We start from the raw sequence: 21,182 nt of genomic DNA, 5'->3' as shown, positions 1-21,182 counted from the left end.
CCCGACATAAATGAGACCCTACAAGTAATCTACTGCCATCCAGTTGGATACCAGCAAATGCACATCATTTTAATGCATTACTGTCCCTGACGACTCTCTCTCTCTCTCTCTCTCTCTCTCTCTCTGACAAAATTACCACATTTTTTTGAATTGAGCACGCTAAAGAATTAAATCCTTAGCCTAACTCCTAAAAAAAATTCCTTTTATAAACTCTTCTTACCAGATATGTTTTAAATCTATTTTAAGTAACTTAATAATATTTCTTATGATTCTAACAACTTTTGAACATGGCAACATTTTCAGCCGGCAGTATCTTATTGCTAAGTAAAATCCAAATACTCATCTCGTTCAAATTGAAATATGAACGTGACTCTGGGTAGAAGAACGAAATACAAGACAAATTCAATTACTTTAGAGGGGATTGGACAAAATGTGAACGAACCTCTCATATCAGAGTAAAATGGACCTCGATGATTGGTTGTAATTCTGCCCTTCGGAAAGCTAATTTTGCAGAAGGTGTACATGTATTCCACTCATCGTGACACACATGCAATTGGACAAGCGTTTTACTCACTTGCCAAATAACAAGGGTGATAGTGAATCATCTGACACGACGTTTGTGTCTCGTTCGTCCTGTCTGATTCATTTGAATCGTAACCGTGATGTCTCATCCCGTGATTGAGAAGCACATTGTCTTCCTTTTTCAGAAGCTACAGGAATAAGTATCATTTCTAATAGTGGCGCGGCATAACCAAAATTTTCATAACAATTGTGCATTTCGTGATAAAAGCATGAAATTTTCTATGAATGTAGATTATCATAATATAAATCAATTTGAATACAGAGCCACCTCAGGTTGAGCCTCGTTCTGATGTGGCGGCCATTTTAAAAATGGCGACCATCAGTCACTATAAAATGCAATAGTTGCTGCTCTACGGATGATTCTGTTGAGAAATGTGAACGTATTTTCACCATAAATGCCTATTAAGATAACTATTTTGCATTTTTTTATTGTTTTAATATCAATTTGGATACAGAGCCCTCACAGGTAGAGCCTCGTTCTGGTGTTTCGGCCATATTTAAACATAGCGACCATAAATCACTGTAAAATCCCGCAGTTGCTGCTCTACGGATGATTCTGCTGTGAATAGTGGATGCATTACCATACTAAATGCCTATCTAGATTACTATTTGCATTTTTTATTATTTTATGATTTTATTTTACCCGAATTTTATTGACAATAGGGCTGCCTCAAGGCAAAATTGGAAGATTCAAAATGCCAAATTGAATGTTTTCACGATAAGCAGCTGTCAGCTGATCTGTGTAGACTATGAGAATGTACTGTTTAGGGTTTTTTTATTTTATCATTATTTGTAATCGTTGATACACCTGTTTCAACCATCTTTGGAGTTGTAGCTGCTGTAGCTGCAAACGTGCGACACACTAACAATGTTTGCAAACTATAGGCCTAGATCAGCCAATGGCGGTGGTGGAGAGGGTATGAAGCGTCCGAGTGTAAGAACAGCCTGTCCCATTTTCTGCCAATGGATGGGTGTTCTTGAGCAGAAATGTTGAATATGTGCAATATGTTGACATTAACACGATTGGAACTAATTTGGGATTATTGGATTTTCATATTCTGCGAATTTCTAAAAAATGTTAGGTACAATATAGCTGAATGTTGCGATATCGCAAATTACTCATAAAACAAGTGTGTAACTTAAAAAGAACCAGATATGTTCTGAATATGCTCACGTGTTTTACAACAGGTTCATTAATAGTAGTGCGCTTCACAGAACAATGAGATATATGTTATCACTATATGTAGCAGGTTTTTTTCAACTTCGCACAGTACTCTCAGAGTTCAATCACTAATTACAAAACTTTATTTAATATGGCAATGAGCTGTTCATTAACTGGACACTGCTCAATGCTTTATGGGACAATTAGATATCCATCAGATCAACATTTGTAGCACTTTTTATTTAATTTAATGCTGTAATTTTAGAGTAATGTCACTAATTACAAAGTTCATTAAATATGCAAATAAACTCTAAATTAACTTGATACTGTTCAATGATTCATAGCACAATTAAATATTTATCAAATCAATATCTGTAGAACGTTTCACAAAATTTTGGTGCCGAAATTTCAGAGTTATATACCTAATTACAAAGTTTATTAAATATGCAAATTAACCCTTAATTAACTTTACACTACTAAATGCTTTACAAAATAGTTAGATATCTGTCGTATCAGTATGTGCAGCAGTTTTCATCACATTTGATGCAGTTATTTCGGAGTTATATGACTAATTATAAGACTTCATGAAATATGCAAATGAGCTGATTATTAACTTGACACTGCTCAATGCTTCTCAGTACAATTGGATATTTATCAGATCAACATCTCTAGCAAGTTTCATCAAATTTAACGCTGTAATTTTGGAGTAATATCACTAATTACAAAGTTCATTAAATGTGCAAATGAACCCTTAATTAACTTCACACAACTAAGTGCTCTACACCACAATTAGATATCTGTCGGATCAGTATCTGCAGCAGATTTCATCATATTTGGTGCAATTATTTTGGAGTTATATCACTAATTACAAAACTTCATAAAATATGCAAATGACCTATTTTTTTACTTGACACTGCCAAATGCTTCTCAGTACAATTAGATATTTATCAAAACAATATCTGTACCTAATTTCACTGACTTGGGTGCCGTAATTTCAGAGTTATATACCTAATTACAAAGTTCATTAAATATGCAAATGAACCCTTAATTAATTTCACACTACATAATGCTTTACACTACAGTTAGATATCAGTCGGATCAGTATCTGCAGCAGATTTCATCACATTTGGTGAAGTTATATCTGAGTTATATGACTAATTACAAACCTTCATAAAATATGCAAATGAGCTATTTATTAACTTGAAACTGTCTAATGCTTCTATGTATAATTAGATATATAGTTTGGTGCAGGAAGTTCAGAGTTATCTCACTAATAACAAATGTTCATTGAAAATGCAAATGAGAAGATAATATGACATGACACTCACAGTATCATCATAATGTTCTTAGATTGTCATCTGTGAAAAGTTTCATGAAATTTGGTGCAGTATTTCTTGATATATGTCTACACTGTCATTACCGTCTCCATAGGGAAACCATTGTACGGAAAAAAACGATATTGCATAACTTCATTAATATGCAAGCCACACTAACCAAAATCTAATCAGCTCTTGCAAGTAGCATATGGTACCTGTGTACCGAATCTGACTTGAATCCGTTCAGGCGTTTTTGAGTTATTGTGTAAACAGACAGACAGACAGACAGACAGACAGACAGACACACACACACACACACACACACACGGACAGACAGACAGACATCGCTATGACATTAGCCCACGTGTTTACACACGTGAGCTAAAAACATATTAGTTAACATTTGTAGATGTAATCGACATTACTTCACCATCTAGTTATCCCAAATTAGTTCTAATCGTGTTCATTCTAATTATAGTTTCTAAACTTTACAAATTAGCGCATTGACAAATTTTGCAGGGCGTTCTTGATCATTAGGCCTAACGTGCAGAACTCTCATTCATCTACATTCATACGTAGGCCTACATTATGGTGACATACAAAATGGCACAATAATACTTAGTATATAACAAATCTTGAAGTTTTAACGCTAAAAACAATAACATGTTCTTGGGGAAAACCTCTTACTAGTATATATCCCCATAATTACCAATTCTAGACTCTGAGATTTATAATGTAAACTACCATTAGTACATTAATGGCGCCATTTAAAAGAGAACACGATCATGTTTTTATATTATTTTTGGCTATATGCATTATGTTCTATACATTATTTTTGTATAATTCACTTAAAAAAGCTGATCTTGTGTAATTTGATATTAATTTCCTGATTTAGAAATTGCTTTTAGTTATTTCAACATCAATTTACATAAATATGGATTTATGCCCATAATATTTTGAGCATCGTATACTTTGATACTAATTTCTTGGTTGTACATAATTTTTTATTCAAATGCACACACGTGGTACGATAGTCATTAAATTGCATTACTTCATTTTCTGTCGTTTTGTCAAACATGAGAAGTAGGGAAAGCAAAACTGAAACACAATCCTTCACTTTTGTCAGTCATGTCCGTGCTTGGCACTCCCTGACCTGCGCTTGCTTTTGCATGGCTAGTCAGCTGACAAAGAGTATTTTATTCCTTTACACGGTGTTAACATAGGCTAAAACAACAAGATTAAACGACAATTTAACATTTGCATTTACTCTTTCCACATTTGCTTTACACAAAACCCAAGACCTAAGCAAGGTAGTGTTGGCTGGCCAATTATCTGATCAAATGTGATGTATTCCTTCCTATACAAAGAGTGACAACTTAGTCAAGATTGAAATATAAACCTTAGATATTTTACATAGTTCAGTATTCACAATAAAAAAAATGCACATTCAGTGACATACAATTACAGTGAAATTAATTCCCAAATGTTAAACGTTTTGAACATGTCAGCGCAGCTAAATTTGTTCAAGATTTGCGAGAAAGGAAGACATCCAATGTACTATCCAGTTCATCTGCTTTGGATGATCATAAATTAAGGTCCATTCCCCAAACTATTGCAAATGTATACTCTGGGTCATTGACCATGGACGAGACGCTAATTGGTCCTAGCTTCTCACATAAACATCGCTTCTGTGCCCCCTGGTGGAGTTTTACAAAACAAATCCGAAGTTTAAAAAGACGAACATTGAAATAAATTATGTTTGGATCGTACTGTCGTTGCTTATGACAATAGTTGATTAATATCCAATTCCCACGCTTGCATATCCAAGGACTATGATCAAACGGAATGTTCTGATTTCATTTTCCCCGCAGGAGGAAATTTAACTTCAGAATTATCTAACTTCTAAATCAGAAAACATTGCTTGGGGCAAGATAATACGCACTTTGAAATAAGTACCTAGACTGATATCACAGTAAGCCTATGGATCGCAATAGACATAATTTTAATAGAATGTGAGTTGTCTTGAGGATACATTCTTTTTTTTGACATTTATTAGTTTTGCTCCACAAGGGCAGTTGAATAGTGAGTATTCTTGAGCTTTGCGCAAAAATACTCTCTCCACATTTTGAGACTATGCGTTAAACCCATTATCTTTTGTAAATTCTGCCATAGTTTTCCAGGTTTTATCTCCCTAACATCCTCACGGATAACGGAGCTTTTGTACATCTGCGTCAAAACAACAAACGACAACTGAGAAATAATCAGCGTAATATTCGCAAATTTAAGCTCACATAATCTCCACCGAGTATGTTTATAGAAGTTTTCTTAAAATCTATTCAAATATCAGTCAGTCTTAACCTATCAGATGCACAAATGAGAAAAGTGGCTTTGAGGACGACGTTACCTAGACTGTATGTTTTCTTTTATTTATATGTATAAAAATATAAATTATGTCATTTTGCAATCAAAAGCTCAAGCTGTTACACTGCCGATAGACTGATAATGCTGCCTCAAAAGCCTTGGAAACCGAATGATGCTTAAATGGTGGGAACCGAAAGAGGATACACGCCTGTGAATAAATCTTTTAAGCCTTTACCGTGTACTAATGGTGATCGGTTCAGCCATTTTGTCATAGAATATCGATGAGGCGTTAAGCGTCCATGGCCTTTCAGAGGCTTTTAGCATTATTGGGAGATAATGCCCAGTAGCCATCTTAGTGTTTGCACAATGTTTTACAGACATGATAGAACACGGAATAGAACTTGACCCATTTCTGTTGTTAGCTCATACAAGCCATTAAACCCATTCTGTACAAATATTAATATAATATTTATATGTTTAATTCACATACGCGTTTAATATTAAAACCACTAGCCTAAATAAATGTAAGAAGTCGAGGTTCCTATGCTTCCGATGAAACGAAGATCATTATGAGTGTGCAATATAACAATAAAGAATCTCCAGAAAGATATTAGCCACATCTCAGGACCAGCGCTAGCTTAAGATACATCACCTGCCTCTCCATTACAATTGATAACTGACTCAGCCGTATTGTCAATGACAATTATGTACAATAATGACTTTCTTGACTTCAATACTGTTCACGACATCTTCGCACAGAAGGAAAATGAGTGATTTTATTTACATGGCAAATCAGAATTGAATATTGGAATTGTTCAATATTAAATTCAGGGAATCGGAATCGCCACTTGTTAACAATCTCTTCTATTTATTTCCGATATGCGTATTTTCTTTCTTGATCGTAAATGTTTACGAAGTACATATCTTTGCATGGAGATACGTTCTTGTAAGTCACTGTTAATGCCGAGTGTGTAAATACTGATACCCGTAAACTCAAACTGCTGTAAGAGCTCGTAAAAAGCCTTCAATGTCAATCAATTTATTACTCGAAGCTTTTTCTTTGGTCATCAACCAAATTTTGAACGTCATGGTTTGAGCATTAAGGGAATGAAGATACGGTAAAATAATCATTTTTAATTGATTCATAGGCACTTCCTTTATGCTGAATTCCAAAGTCGGATACTTGAATTTAGAAAAATACTCCCAGTGGACCCAAAGGAGAACGTGCTTGTGATGAACGCTGTCATCCCATGCCACGGGAGGGTAAATTTCGTGGCCTGGCTTTTTGTCACTGACAATATAATAAATTGAAGTATTTTATTTGTTTCTAAAGATACGTAATATATACAAGTTAACAGCAAAAATATTACGTACAGCTGTTTATGATCGAATGTAGATCATATATTTGATCCCGAAAAGTGTTGTCTCTGACCAAGTAGTTAAAGGAATAATGAATCACGAACGAACATTATGCTGACCATGTTCGGGAAAGACTGTACTCTCATGTTTTTCTCGTCGAGCTTTGATGGAGTATGCCTTTTAATTGATCAAGCATCGAGTGATATTGTCAATTTTTACATAACTGAGGAGTGAATTATACAGTTATGTTATCTTTTTCTTGATTGAGTATTTTTCATCGGGTTAGTAATTGGTAAGGAAAATCTTTGGTATTGCTTTGGTGATCAGCAAACTCATATTACTGTCTGAGATTGGTGCAAACGTCAATTCCAGAATCCTTACTTTAATGAAATCATTCTTTGGGGTATAATTAGTAGCAAGCATTAGACTTATTTTCTTTACTGCATGCTGTCAATCAACATTTAATACTAGCTAATATGCCCATACCTTTATTCTCGTGTCACTAGAATACAAGTCACGTTGCAAAAGAAGCATTAAGCTATTGCGATTTGTGGATCTTCACATGCCAACAGAATTTCTTGGAACAGAATAAAACGTGATAAGTTAAACCAACCAAGGACATTGTAGAAGTAAATGCAAATCACGATGGGAATATTAACCGAATTGGACGGAAGCGTAGAAGTTGTTTGAAAAGAATTGCCTTGATGGGTGAAGGCAAACATTACCGTGAAATTGGTTGAGTTTTAGGATATGTTCGCCGACTTAAATTAATCAGTACATGCAGAACCAATTGGTTTTTCGAAATAACAAATTCAAATCTTGCACTGCGCAGACTGAATTACAGTTACATCGGTTCTATCTTTGAATTCTCTTGTAGGTAATCAAGATGTTAATGGTGGTTGTTTTGATGTTCACCCTGTGCTGGTTACCTCTCCAGGTTTTCAACTTGTTTATCAAGTTTTCATCGTATCAATCCGACCACCCAGATCGTCAGGATATGATTAGAAAAGTCAATGCCTGTGTCTTGTGGCTGGCGATGTCCAACAGTTTTGTGAATCCAATTATCTACAGTTTCCTAAACGATGGCTTTAGGGCAAGTAATACATTAATGGACCATTGTAACATTGAATTTAAAGATAAACTTAAACATCACAAGGTAACTGAACGTTGCTGATACCGCCTGCAACGAGAACATGGAAATTATACAGTATGCGCGATTACATCCAAGGCCAGCCTATCGAGCATCTAAATGTAATTTACCTTTCCAACCTTGGGTTTGTTTTGAGGGAAGGTCCCCTCCCGAACGAGTGTGCTTGTTTTTAGCAAAGTAAAAATGACAGTGAAATCGATATTTGTTATTGTAAAAGTCTGCATGTGGTTACATTGAGATTACATGATAATGAATATATATATATATATATATATATATATATATATATATATATATATATATATATATATATATATATTCATTAATATTATATATCCCAAAATGTTGACATTTCTAGACTTTTCTTACACAGTTTGATTAAAAGGGACGTAAAGCAACACGGATTTCACTACTATGCTATTCGTATACTTACTTTCGTGCGATTTCGGTGTTAAGTGTTGCTATAATATATCTTGTATGATGTATCGCCCTGTCATATGTGATATAGTAACGCCAGATGATAAAAATTTGTGTCGCGTAAACGCTTAATCTGATAATGATATTGTTCGAGCCAGGATTTCAAAGCTCACTTTTCTAGTACATTTATCAGTTTTACGTTGAAAACAACATGGTAGTACGTGTATACATTTAAATGACAATGTAACAGGATGGTGTTGGGTGCATACAGTTCTATAAATAACACACCTCGTTTTGTCGGAAAAGGCTATTTTGTCTGTCAACTATATTTTGCTCTAACGCTCAAACGTCAACAACAATTTCCTTTATTTGTACATTTACTTCAGGCTGATATGAAGGCACTGTTTCTTCGCTGTGTCGTCTGTAGACGGTTGCCGAAACATGGAAGTGTCTCTTTGGTGTCAAGGAAACGGTCGTTATTAACAGCAACGTCAAACTCCAATTCAAATGGCAAATCTACACACTATTTGTTACATTTGTCACGCCCGCGCAACCAAGTGGATAACCCAGGTGCAAAGATTATCGCCACGTAGACTATAGGAAAAGTCATCAGCGATGGAGGTATTCAGTAAGTTTGAGAATGCCTTCCTCTTTCATACTTGCTCGGCTACTGTTGAGTTTGTCATGAACATTTTTCTTTCATTTGAAGCACACGACATTCAATGTCAACTACACAGCGGTGAGGAATGCATTGAACACTTACCCGTTCTAATTGCTTCTACTTTTCGTACGCTAAATATCAGAAGCTCATCAGATTTAAAATCGCTCTTTGTTTGAGAAGCTAGATAAATCGTTTGGATTTCTGATACAAAAAAAACCCACATTTTTGTGCTGTTTACAAGAACTCCTACGGAGATATTTCACTCTAGGGTTAAAAAAATGTTAACTAAACCTGGAATACTTAACTTTTCAGAAACATCACAGGCATCAGCAATGTTATGGAGAGGTCACTGACGGAAATCCCAGGATAATGTGACGGATGAAAATCAGAACGATTCGAAAAGTTCGTGTAACCTTTCAATCGGACGACCAGACATGATGGTCTCTGTAAGCTGTTCGATGGCATCGATGAAACGCGACCTCAGGCTACACATCATGTCACCGCTTGCCTCGATTTACCTTGCACCACCAAATTAACAGTGTCAAGACGATCTTTGATCATTATATTTATCAAATTCAGTTAGAACATTTTTGTAACGGTCAACGTCAGTCAACGGAATGACCATTATCCTTTCAGTATATTAATACTTTTGTTAACGTAACGATTAAGATAACATTTAGAACATCCGTATTTTAAATTGCTCACTTATGATATTCAGATATGCGGTCGTTTTCCCATAGATTTCAAACCACAATTACACGTTTGGAAGTTTAAGTACTGAACCTTCAACATCGAATCACTGTACACGCTCGCAACTTTGTAAAATTTGTCCTCAAGCACGCCTAATATCACTATAGGGCATTGATAAAGATAGGGATAAGGCAAAACAGAGGAAAATATACTGACCTGAAGCAAAAGTTTGTTCGAAGCAAATTCTCTTTAAACGATAATATATAGTAAATGCTGGTATAGAGATCAGGGTACGCTAAACCACATAACTAATACCAAGCTAAGAGTAATCTTAATGATAACGTTTCATGTTTTCTTACATTCTGCGAGTGTTTACGGGCAGCCTAAGTCGAATAGGTATTTTCCAGGGACAAGGGCATTTGTATACCGACATTGCTTTGAGACAGCTTCCTGATAAAGTCTTTGAATTCCAAGTTTTTCACGTTATGGCGATCGTCAGACTGAAATCCCCGCAATGCATGAAACTTCAGATAAAGCATTATGCGTATTGAAAGTGAACTACCTAAACGTTTTCTCAGACTCTCTTCAATGAAACTTATAATCTCACAAATCAACAATTAAAAACAGAAATCACCATGGAAAGTCTTGCACTTGCGGAACTGAATAAGTAATATATACCAATATTTGACATTCAAAATGGCCGCCATCCTTGTGTTAACTCTCAAGGGAAAGTAGAAAACTTAGACCGTGGAAATGGTTCTTACTCTACAAGCTTTAAAATGAGCACACAAGTGAAAGATCAGAAAATAATTGTAAAGGTTTCAGAGTCCGGTATCTGTCTCCGAGGCGCATTCTATCTTTAAGTCAAGGGGCGTTTTTTAAAGTATCTGTCATATCATGGCAACCATGTTATCATGCTCTGAACACAACAGTCAATATCACCGATCGCCATGTTAAGTCCCCTTCCCAGCGAGCTTTGTCGCTGCTTGTAAATGAAACGTTTGTATGTGGCACGTTACTGCGGACGTGTCTTCTGAATTCCGTATTATAAGCAATCACCGTAGTCCGTCAAATGCGGACAACTGCCTTTTGATACGGTTTGTAATCCTTTCCAGTATGAAACCCTCCAAGTATTATTAACTGCAATACTAAACACGCAAGCAATTTACACGTAATATGGCGACTGTGAATTAAAGTAAGTTTTTAGGATTCTACTCCCCTTTGTCAATGTATAAAATTATATTTTCCTTTTATTTGCTTCAGCATAGTTACTCGAAAATCAGTTTCCTTGACTTTACTTAAATGTTGACGATGAAGTTTATTGTTAACTTGTCAAATCTTTCTTTGGGATATTTCTCACACAAACACAACGTCTGTCTGTAATTGATTAGCATTATTTAATGACATCGGTTCTTTTTTATCCATTCATTCTTCTGTAAAGTAAACATTTTTGCTAGAAACAGAATTCAGGAGACAACATTTAATAGGGGCACCCTGCCCATTAAGCAAACCGTCGTAAGAGATTGTGATTTCAGCCAAATAAATGATTGTGTATTTTTGTCTTTATCATGTGATATATTACTTATGATATCAGACAATGTTTCAGTTGTCAGGCTCATACATTAAGTATATGTCATGAAATTCAGCGAAGAGAAAGAACATTTCTTGAAACATGGTTTGATATAGTTGTAAAAGTATTGAACAAAGTATTTATCATATTAATGTGATATTGTACGTGACTGCGAAATTCAAGCAAATTCCGCTTCTCATGTGACCGTATTTATTTTCATTTAAACTCTACTGTATATCGTACACTACTGGGAAACTATTCATTTCGAAGATATTCCCAGAGCTCATCAGCATAGTTTAAAGAGTTTAATAGCATGTAAGAAGACGACAAGAAACCAATTAATCTCATTTTAAAATGAATCAACAGAGTTACATTGAGAATCCATTCCATGCTGTAAAAAATCTATTTTATCGTATTTGAACGTTTGATATGTAATCGTTAGCTTCAACAATCTAATGTAATTGCCTTTTGAGGAAATTACGTAACAGATATTATGTGTCTCACGTTTACGAAAACATCACATGCATAAGTATTGTGATCAGGTTGCGAAACACGTCACTATTTCCAGTACAATTGGAGATGTCTTTTGTAATTTAATCGCAACATCAGTATTATGTCTCCTGAGCCAACTAGAAATATTTTGTTGAAAAAACGCTTGACATAGTTGATAGTGAAGGAAATGAAAATAAAAGTTCAACCATTTGTGCATTGTCGACAACAAGTAACCACCAAGGGGAACTAACTCATTTCGTTTACTAATATGAAAGATTAAAGTTCGAGAGTGTCTCCTTAAAGGTATGTTAGCAACAATCTAGCATTATGCTATTTTAATGGGGTCACTTTAGGCAATTGGTATATATGTGTTTAAGATTCGCCTTGGGGAAGAAGCTAATTGTTAATATTTCATGCATGTAAAACAACAAAGTTTGGAATTACAGCAATGAGAGCAATGTTTCAAAGCTGGGTAATTACTTCTAAATTATTCATCACAACATGTTTTTTGAAACGCCGACTGATTAAACTTTTTTTCTCAAAGGCACCTGTAAGTCACAGAAAAGTAACTTAGATTGAAGTACAAAACCTGTTTAGAAAAAAATCAAAGAGGTCATGTAAAAGAGCACAGGGAAGGATTACCAGGAAATAAGCTGTCTTCAAGGCTTGCCGGGTGAAAACTGATTGAGTACAGTGAGGACCATGTCGACTGATTTGACCTTAAATGCATATATATATATATATATATATATATATATATATATATATATATATATATATATATATATATATATATATATATATATATATATATATATATATATATATATATATATATATATATATATATATATTGTAGACTTTTTGACTTTACGTTGGTGTTATCTGTTGTTTTTTATCATCGTATGAAATCATTATATATATATATATATATATATATATATATATATATATATATATATATATATAATGATTTCATCAGATGATAAAAAACAACGGATAACACCAACGTAAAGTCAAAAAGTCTACAATACATATATATATATATTATATATATATATATATAATATATATATATATATATATATATTCTATAGAAAATCTTTGCACCATTCTTGTGGCAACGACGCTAAATATCTTGATGATTCAATATGTGTTGTTTTCTTAACGTCCGATTTCGAATTTGTGACTTTACGAATCGATGTATTATTGCTGACATAGATTAAAAAAATGGCTTTTTGTCGACCGAGTGTATTGTTTTCCTAGCTGTACCAGATTTTACAGAACCGCGTTCATGACTGTGTACATCGCATCTAAGGATGGTTACATATCGCACACATTAAGTGAGGCTACCCGCGATTCCCCTTGATTTGTTCACTCAGACATTTTTTGCTACAGCTTTTAAATTATATCAGTTTCGTAACAATTTTTAACTTACAATTTAAGTTCAGGATTATTTGTTAAAACTATGTTCAAAAATTATTAATTATGTTTACAATTCAAAAGTAAATTGAATGAGAAGTCGATGTTAGGAGGTGCTAAAAATTGCACACTTGTCAAGATAAAGTTATCAGCAACTAAGATGGTCTCATAATGCCACCTGTTAGACATGCAAATTTCCTTTATTACAAACATTTAAACAAATCAATACCCTTTCTTTTGCCAACACAAATGCAACTTATTCCCTTAGTTTCCTTGGAAATATTGTGTATGGCTGTCAAAAATCTATGTCGACAAAATTACAAAATTGCTATCTCCTCCGCGGAAAAGGGGGTTGATCTTCTCATTATTCACAATGAGACATCAGAAAATTTTGATTATCAGAGCTATGTTGCCAGAATTTTGAAATATGGACGAGTTGTTCTATGTACAGAAGAAATTTGCTTCAGTTCAGTGAGTGATCTCCGTGTGTACAGATCATGGAGAATTGTGGGTAGCCTCACTTACTGTGTCCCTCTTATACCGCTGGCAGCGCTGTGCTCGGGAAAATGACCATTTATGCTGTGCAGGCTGTGGATTGTCAGGGATATCAAGCAACCACAGAGAAAAACTCCTTCCATTTGCGATTCACGAAAGCCCTGTTCATTGGCGTGGCCAAACTTTCATTCGATGTATGTTCAAAACAACTTTCATGGTGTATTGACCGATGACGTAGCATGCCCAACACTAGACCAATACACTCAAATTGATCTACTATTTTGAAATGTACATTCAAGATAACTGCAGATCACTTGCGTTCCAATATATCTCGATTTTCGGGAAGAGGTAAGGCTATTTACTGTCAGGATAATAACTTCTCTAAGAGACACTATTACTTAAGGAACGAATTTTGCAAGATTGATGTTGGTGTTGAGCATCGATGCTGTTGACTGAGAGGGCGGCCTTCAACTTTGTCCAGTCATGAAATCGCCAGTGTCGCTTAATCGAAGGTATCACAGACTTGACGCGATAGTGGGCGCATATTTGCGCGATCGCTTTTTATAAGCACTTATAACATACCAAAAGAAAATAACGAGTTACTACACTAAAGACAGGATGTAACTATAGAGTACCCATACGTGTCTTAGTTTTTATACCAGTGGACATTGCTTCTCATGCACAATTAAATCACACTTAAATGTAAATTTAGCCACTTTGGACGATGTTCACAAAAGTAGATTGCCAAAACCTAAATTTCAAGCATTAATCTTTCCTTTGATATTGAGAATTTTCAGTTATTATGTATATTGCACATTTTTGAAGCAACGTTTGACTATCTTGGATGATTCTTTAAGCTCATGAAAAGGTAGCATGTAATATCCCTTTTTAACATTCATTCAAAATAAAGTATGAACATTCGGGCAAACATGTGTAATTGTTTCTCTATTTAGTTCAGGATAGCACGTAAGACTGTAAACTCTTATACGCTTCAAGCATTGCTATCCCATCCAATCCAATCCACCGACACAAATATCCCTGTTCATTGAAAATTTCCAATTGTAATAAATTGGCTATTAAATTCACCTTCCAAGGAATGCATATTTGAATATTACACAACCATGATTTACCAGACTTCAGAAATCAGCATTTCTTGGCGTAACATCAAATTGAATGGTAGTAGCGCCCAACTCGCTAATCTGTCCATTATCGTTTCCCAAGACAATTTATTTATGTGCCTTTAAACCATCGATCGAATTCTGTTTGAAGTCAGCGTGAAGGTGTCTTGTTAGCTTCGTAGGCTGCCACGTAACCTGTCGTTCCAGGCCCAACTTTTCTTACAAAATAGCTCCTGTAAAATATGGACATTAGTGCTGGAAATGCCAAGAAAGTTTCCCAGAGAGAGAGAGAGAGAGAGAGAGAGAGAGAGAGAGAGAGAGAGAGAGAGAATTACATACACTAATGTGACATAAGTGACAAAGTGACCCCCATTACTCAGTTGAGTAAAGGAAGGGATCCCCTTCTCAGACATTACATTTTAAATGTCGTGTATTAAAACTGCGTCTGAACTACATTTTGTAATTAATCACGACCAAGATAGACAAAGCACTGACCCAAATTTAAAGATTAGATAGCTTATGGAAATCTAAATAACGGAGAATGGCAAATTATTGATATCCAAAACAAAGTCCCTCACACAAAAGATTATACTCAAAAGATTCTAAGCCATATTACCTACGCGTTCTGATATCCTGAGCTAAGACTAAGGTTCACTATAGGGAAAAAGTGCGTGACTAGAACGAGAAACTGACGCTTTCTCGCAATCGGTGAGAATCTGTTCTTATTCACACCGCTGTTGGTGAGAAAACTTTAATCTCCACTGGAGATTGGTGAGAAATGCACTCCGTGGCGAGAATCAAGTGTGAGAACAAATTCTCACCGGTGAGAATGGAAATTCTCACTAAGTATAGTGAGAATTGAAATTCACTGGCAAGAATCATCAAGACTCGCCTTTCGGAGTCTTTATGATTCTCGCCAATGAACGGAGAGTCTTGATGATTCTCGCCAGTGAATTTCAATTCTCGCTGTACTTAGTGAGAATTTCCATTCGCTCACCAGTGAGAATTTGTTCTCACACTTGATTCTCGCCAAGGAGTGCATTTCTCACCAATCTCCAGTGGAGATTAAAATTTTCTCACCGACAGCGTTGAGAATAAGAACAGATTCTCACCGATTGCGAGAAAGCGTCAGTTTCTCGTTCTAGTCACGCACTTTTTCCCTATAGTGGTTGACAATCACGAGCCTTGTTTTGAACGGTTCTGTTAGTGTCTATTCACCTTGTCTAAATCGAATGTGACATATGGTATTTCAAAGAAGGACACAACATGCTTCACACAGATACATGGATAAATGATATCTGCCACAATTGCCTTAGGCCATGGTTCGATAGGTAAGAGGGAACTCGATTTATCAATAGATTCACATGAATAGTGAATATTAAGAGATTATTCTTCATCATTAGCACTGGCCAATCTACCATTTTTGCAGAAAAAGCAAGTTTCAAGAGACGATAGTACGCTGATTTTTGTAGTGGATAGTGCTCTGCGGTCCTCGGGCCGGGGCTTTGCTAAAAGGATGAATGAAGCGTTTCCTACGGTCTTGTCGCTAAACTTTGTTTTACCAAACGTGCATAGGATTTGCTTCCTTCATGAACGTACAGGGTGATATTTAGTTTCAGTCTACAGCTTTGATAGGATGATGGGTAAGTCAAAATTACTGATAATAAACATGATTGATGATACAATAGTGTGTATGAGCAGAACACCTGGGTTCATAAGCTTCTGTCGATTGAATGAATTCGATACACGCTTTGGCTGCTTTATAATCCTCAGTAACTGTTTATATGTTCACACTCAAGGATTTAGGTCACATCCGAGTGGACGCTGGTTAAAACCCGTGAATGCACTTTGTCGGCCATTGGACTGGTTCGCCCTTGGCCAGCCGACTTTATGGACCGGTATGAGAGTAGATACAGAGAAAAGATAAATTTAAGACTGACTTAATATTGTTCGTAAACGGTTTACATCGGCCCTTAGCCCAGTATGCCTTGATCAAAGTGTATTGCAAGCAATAACCTAATGATCAAGAAATGCCATTGTTTTATTATACACGCCTTAGGCTACCTGAGTCGCGTGTGTCTATTTCTTTACCCCCGCTATCTCTGTATAGTATTTCAAAGAAAATAGTCTGGTCCTTGTTGATTTGCTGTCCTAATCCTCTTCATTAGTTTTTTCTACTGATCACCAATACTGAGGATTATCTGCCTGACTGAACAATTCATTAGCAGCTCATAAGGTCTATCTTTTAGCTCCACTGGTAAAATCCTTACCTCGATACAGGTAAGGCTTGTATGATACAAAAACAGTTTAATACATGTCTGACGTATGTAGATGATAAAACTTAGACGAATGTCGCTTGCAATACCCTGTGCCAAAGGCAATGTCTATAACTGATTAAAATATGGGATATTCAAATGCAGTGTGAAAGAAGGCCAAAACTTTTCTTATCTTATGATAATCTTGCAACAGATCCTTAACCGGAGCGTTAACCAAACATGTATTGTCAAAACAGAACACAGTATTAAGAAACGCTAATCTATTTCGGGTTTTGCTCATTTAACTTTACTGAAAAGTTGATCTTCAAGGTTTGATTAAAGAAAAATTTGTGTTTAATAGCGTTCCAATGGTATTTTTATTGGTCGATATAAGCGTAATAGCGGTATATTTATTTTGCCCAATTTATATGATCGGAATTTGACGGTGATAAAGCAGCATATAAATGAGCGAAACTCAAAATAGATTAGCAGGTCTTTATTGGAAAACGGCAGAATAGTTGTAGCTGATTGACGTTATTTTAGTCATCGATTGTTTTTAAAAGGAACCAAACTTTAAAATTGTAAAGAATGTCACTTCACTTTGGCGTTAGCGATGTCTATACCTGTAGACAACCACTACACGGGGAATCACTCGTCCGCTACACTATCCCTCTACACGAGGAATCCCACTTTTGCATTTCAGGAATTTGAAAATCAGTTCTGAGCTGTTTAAAGGTAGTCAGGACCCCATATACATCGGATGTGGAATATGGATTCATCGTAGTCATATACCGATAGTGTGACGTCATGCTATAGGGATAACTGGCCCAGGGTTTATGTATGTGATACTAGGGTATCTATATAACAGCATACTATATTGCATCCATGTTAACATATTCTATGGTATACATACTAGAGTATTCTGTACGCTATCTATGTTACAGCATATCATATGGTAACAACATGGATACTACTCCATATGCTGTAATGAGAATACCGCAAAGTATGCTGCAATGTTATATATTGATAACATAAAAAACATACTTTATGTTATCCACACTATTTTACGCAGGAGCTTTACTCTACTCTTATTCATATTTATTTTGACAACTTCTCACTTTTAAAGACGTCCTTGGATATTTGTGAAATAAATATATAGACCATAAGTTCAAAAGTGTACCATTGCAGGCACCTGCCGTAATTTTACGATCATACATCATGTTTTAATACCTGTAAGTCTGTGGCACTATTACAGTCTATTGAAATATAGATAGTTCTCATTTGATCGTGTAGTTGAGACAGGTGTTTCGCAGGAAGAACAAGCTTGCATGTTGACGATGGCGCCAGGTTGATAAAATGTTTATTATGCACTCAATGCGCTCAGCCGCCAGTCCTCAATATTCCATCTCTCGTATTAATGGACTTGTCGACCTGACGTATACACTCTCTGTGAGTTGATTTAGGTGAGACGAACTAAATAATGCGATTAGTCTAAGGGAAACGCTGACTATAGTGCAACCAATTTCTCTCGCCAAACTAAACACGGTGATTTGAAAAGGTTTCAATTTTTGGAACTTATACAAATCTTCAACAATAGACAGTTGTCGATAAAGCTTCAGATAATATTCTGAACTCTATGACATTCCGTACAAAGTAATATTCATCAAATGCTATGGAAGAGCGGTAAAAAGTTTACACCCTAGATATTTCATACCAAAGCACTAAATTATTGACAAAATAATGTTAGCATCAGTTCATTCAAAGGATGTAGGAAATTGTACCGTTTGCTTCATTATCGTTCAGCGTTGTATGTTCCAGAAATTCACTGCTTCAAGTCAAAGTTACAAAGCCTGTGTGCCTGACATCTGCACGATTCAAATGCCATTGTGATGCTTTCGAATGTGAAATTATAGAATTTTTGGTGTTTTTTTATTTAAAAGATTACAATACGGCAAACTTTACCAGTACTAGAAGTCCTTGAGTCGATTGTTCTAATTCGCCAAACAGTAAAAACGTTCGGTTTAGGCTAGGCGCCCTTTGTGATAAGATGATACAGGCATGTAGAAATGAAAGCAATTTCCTTGAAACTTCCAGCCTAATCTCGCTTTGATCTCAAAAAAACCGACGCCAAACGCGCTAGTTGTAAGTACTAGAACATTAAAGTCCTTCTAATGATAGGCATAGCAACTGGTATATCACATCTATTCGAGTCTGGTACCCTCTTTCCTAGGAATTTAGGAAATATAGTTTCTAAACATTTGACAGCTATCTTTTAACACTTAGGCACCTTGCTGCTTGACAAGAATGAATTCTAATTGCAGGTTTTCACTGTCATTTTTAACCGATTGATTCAAAAGTTGAATGATAATATTAATGTTCTGAGTTCCATCCTGGCGATGACAAGAACTATATAAACGTCTCCACGTGTTTAAACTGAAAGTAGCTCAGTGAGTGGTGGCCGTTCAATCACCCCAGGCTCTCATCATCAGATCCGCCTGTCTTTCACACTCTAGTTAATCCCCTCTGTCTACTTGCATCGGGCTATAACACGAGATCAGTAACCGTAAACTGAAATACTTAATATCGAGATCCATCATACACGCAATGCAGCTTTATCTGATTTGCCGAAGAAGCGTATGAATCTGTGCATGCGATCGTTAAATTGAGGTTTAATTATAGACCTTCCTACTTCCCATGTAATATAAATAATTGTCCCTTCGGTTTGTTATCATATGGATATCCTTCACAAAGACAGCTCATGAACATATCCCATTCTATTTTGGAAATTTCCATTTCCTTTGCTTAACATTGTATGGTATTAAAATATAAAGTTCTACGTAAGCGATATTGATGTGTAAATTTACGAGCAAAGTACAATTCAATAAAATATTTTATCGTCGTTGGCAGCATAAATCTCTCTCTCTCTCTCTCTCTCTCTCTCTCTCTCTCTCTCTCTCTCTCTCTCTCTCCTCAAATTCTCAAACTCTCTCTCAAACTCAGTCAACAATCAATGTTGTATCACGAAAAGTCATGTAAAAAAGTCCACTGAAGAAAATGTGCACGATATGGAAATCGTTTTCTAAAACTGTGAACAGTACCCTCGACAGTCTACAAAGAATATAGTCATGATGGTTATACTAGTGAGTCCATGTAGCTTGATGTCACAACTGTTTAGGTTTCATTTTGTGACGGATTTGCCTCAATTTGCATGTGTGCTTCGGTTTCAAAATAAACAAAAACAAGCAAACAAACAAACATGATTTATAGTCTATTGATGGAAGTATCGCGTCAGTAGATGATATAAAAAAAACATCATATGAGAATGAAAAATTGGAGGAAGGAAGGCTTAGCGTATTTGATGAAAATAGAAAGTCTTTGAAGATTAAGAATAGCCCGAAGAGCTTTATGGTATAACATACAAACCTTGTTGGTGGTCATGGAAGATTTGCATGAGCTACGGTTGGCAATCACGACAATTGGGACACGCTATTGAGCAGCCGAAGGCAATGCAGATGGAGATATTATATTCAAAGCTAATGTACCGCTTACAAATTTCCCACAAGGATTTGAGCTTTTCCTTGTGCTTTGTGGCCCAGAATGAGCCTACTTGAAGACTTCTCTCGAAGGAAATCAAAGCATTACAACTCAGAGGCGGCGGCATTCTAGAATTACGCGGCCCGAAGACTTTTATTCAGATAAGTGTGTCGTGCTCAGCGTGATCGAATCAGCGGAATCAAAGTTGATTGCCTCTGACGATTCATGGGGGCACTGGAATGGTAGATACGACCTACTAAATGTTGACTTGTACAGAGAACATATGTGATTAGGACATAAGCTCTCATAAAATTCACTGACTTGTCTAATTTGTCGAATACAGGTAATTTACGGAGCTTTACAATTTGAAACACAGCAAATCAATGTTGCAGTCCAAGTAACACGTCTTGTGGTAGGCCTAATAGTCACATTTTTTGAAAAATGAGATGACATGATATAGAAATTTCTTACAATTCATTGTGGAAGTATTAAAATTGTATATCATAAGCGCGAACAGGCGTATCACCAGGTCTCTGAAATGCTTCCTTTGAAATTCTTGTATGGTGGGAAAGATGACCTAAAGCGATCTTTCCTAGAT

At 35.8% G+C, this 21,182-nt stretch overlaps 1 protein-coding gene across 1 annotated transcript in view; it reads left to right on the top strand.

Annotated features, from left to right (window-relative positions):
* LOC139123051 (QRFP-like peptide receptor) overlaps window positions 1-11,256 on the top strand; it is a 39,805-nt gene extending 28,549 nt beyond the window's left edge. Inside the window, exons 4-6 of the mRNA XM_070689019.1 lie at window positions 7,658-7,873; window positions 8,734-8,975; window positions 9,321-11,256. Of these exons, the coding sequence (XP_070545120.1) occupies window positions 7,658-7,873; window positions 8,734-8,940 (423 nt within the window). The 3' untranslated portion in view covers window positions 8,941-8,975; window positions 9,321-11,256. The remainder of the gene's footprint in view (window positions 1-7,657; window positions 7,874-8,733; window positions 8,976-9,320) is intronic.
* The last annotated feature ends 9,926 nt before the right edge of the window (window positions 11,257-21,182 follow it).

This window comes from Ptychodera flava, chromosome 22 (assembly GCF_041260155.1).
Source record: "Ptychodera flava strain L36383 chromosome 22, AS_Pfla_20210202, whole genome shotgun sequence".
Taxonomy (NCBI): domain Eukaryota; kingdom Metazoa; phylum Hemichordata; class Enteropneusta; family Ptychoderidae; genus Ptychodera; species Ptychodera flava.
Note: the sequence above shows the minus strand (reverse complement) of the source record. Positions and strands in the feature narration are given on the sequence as shown.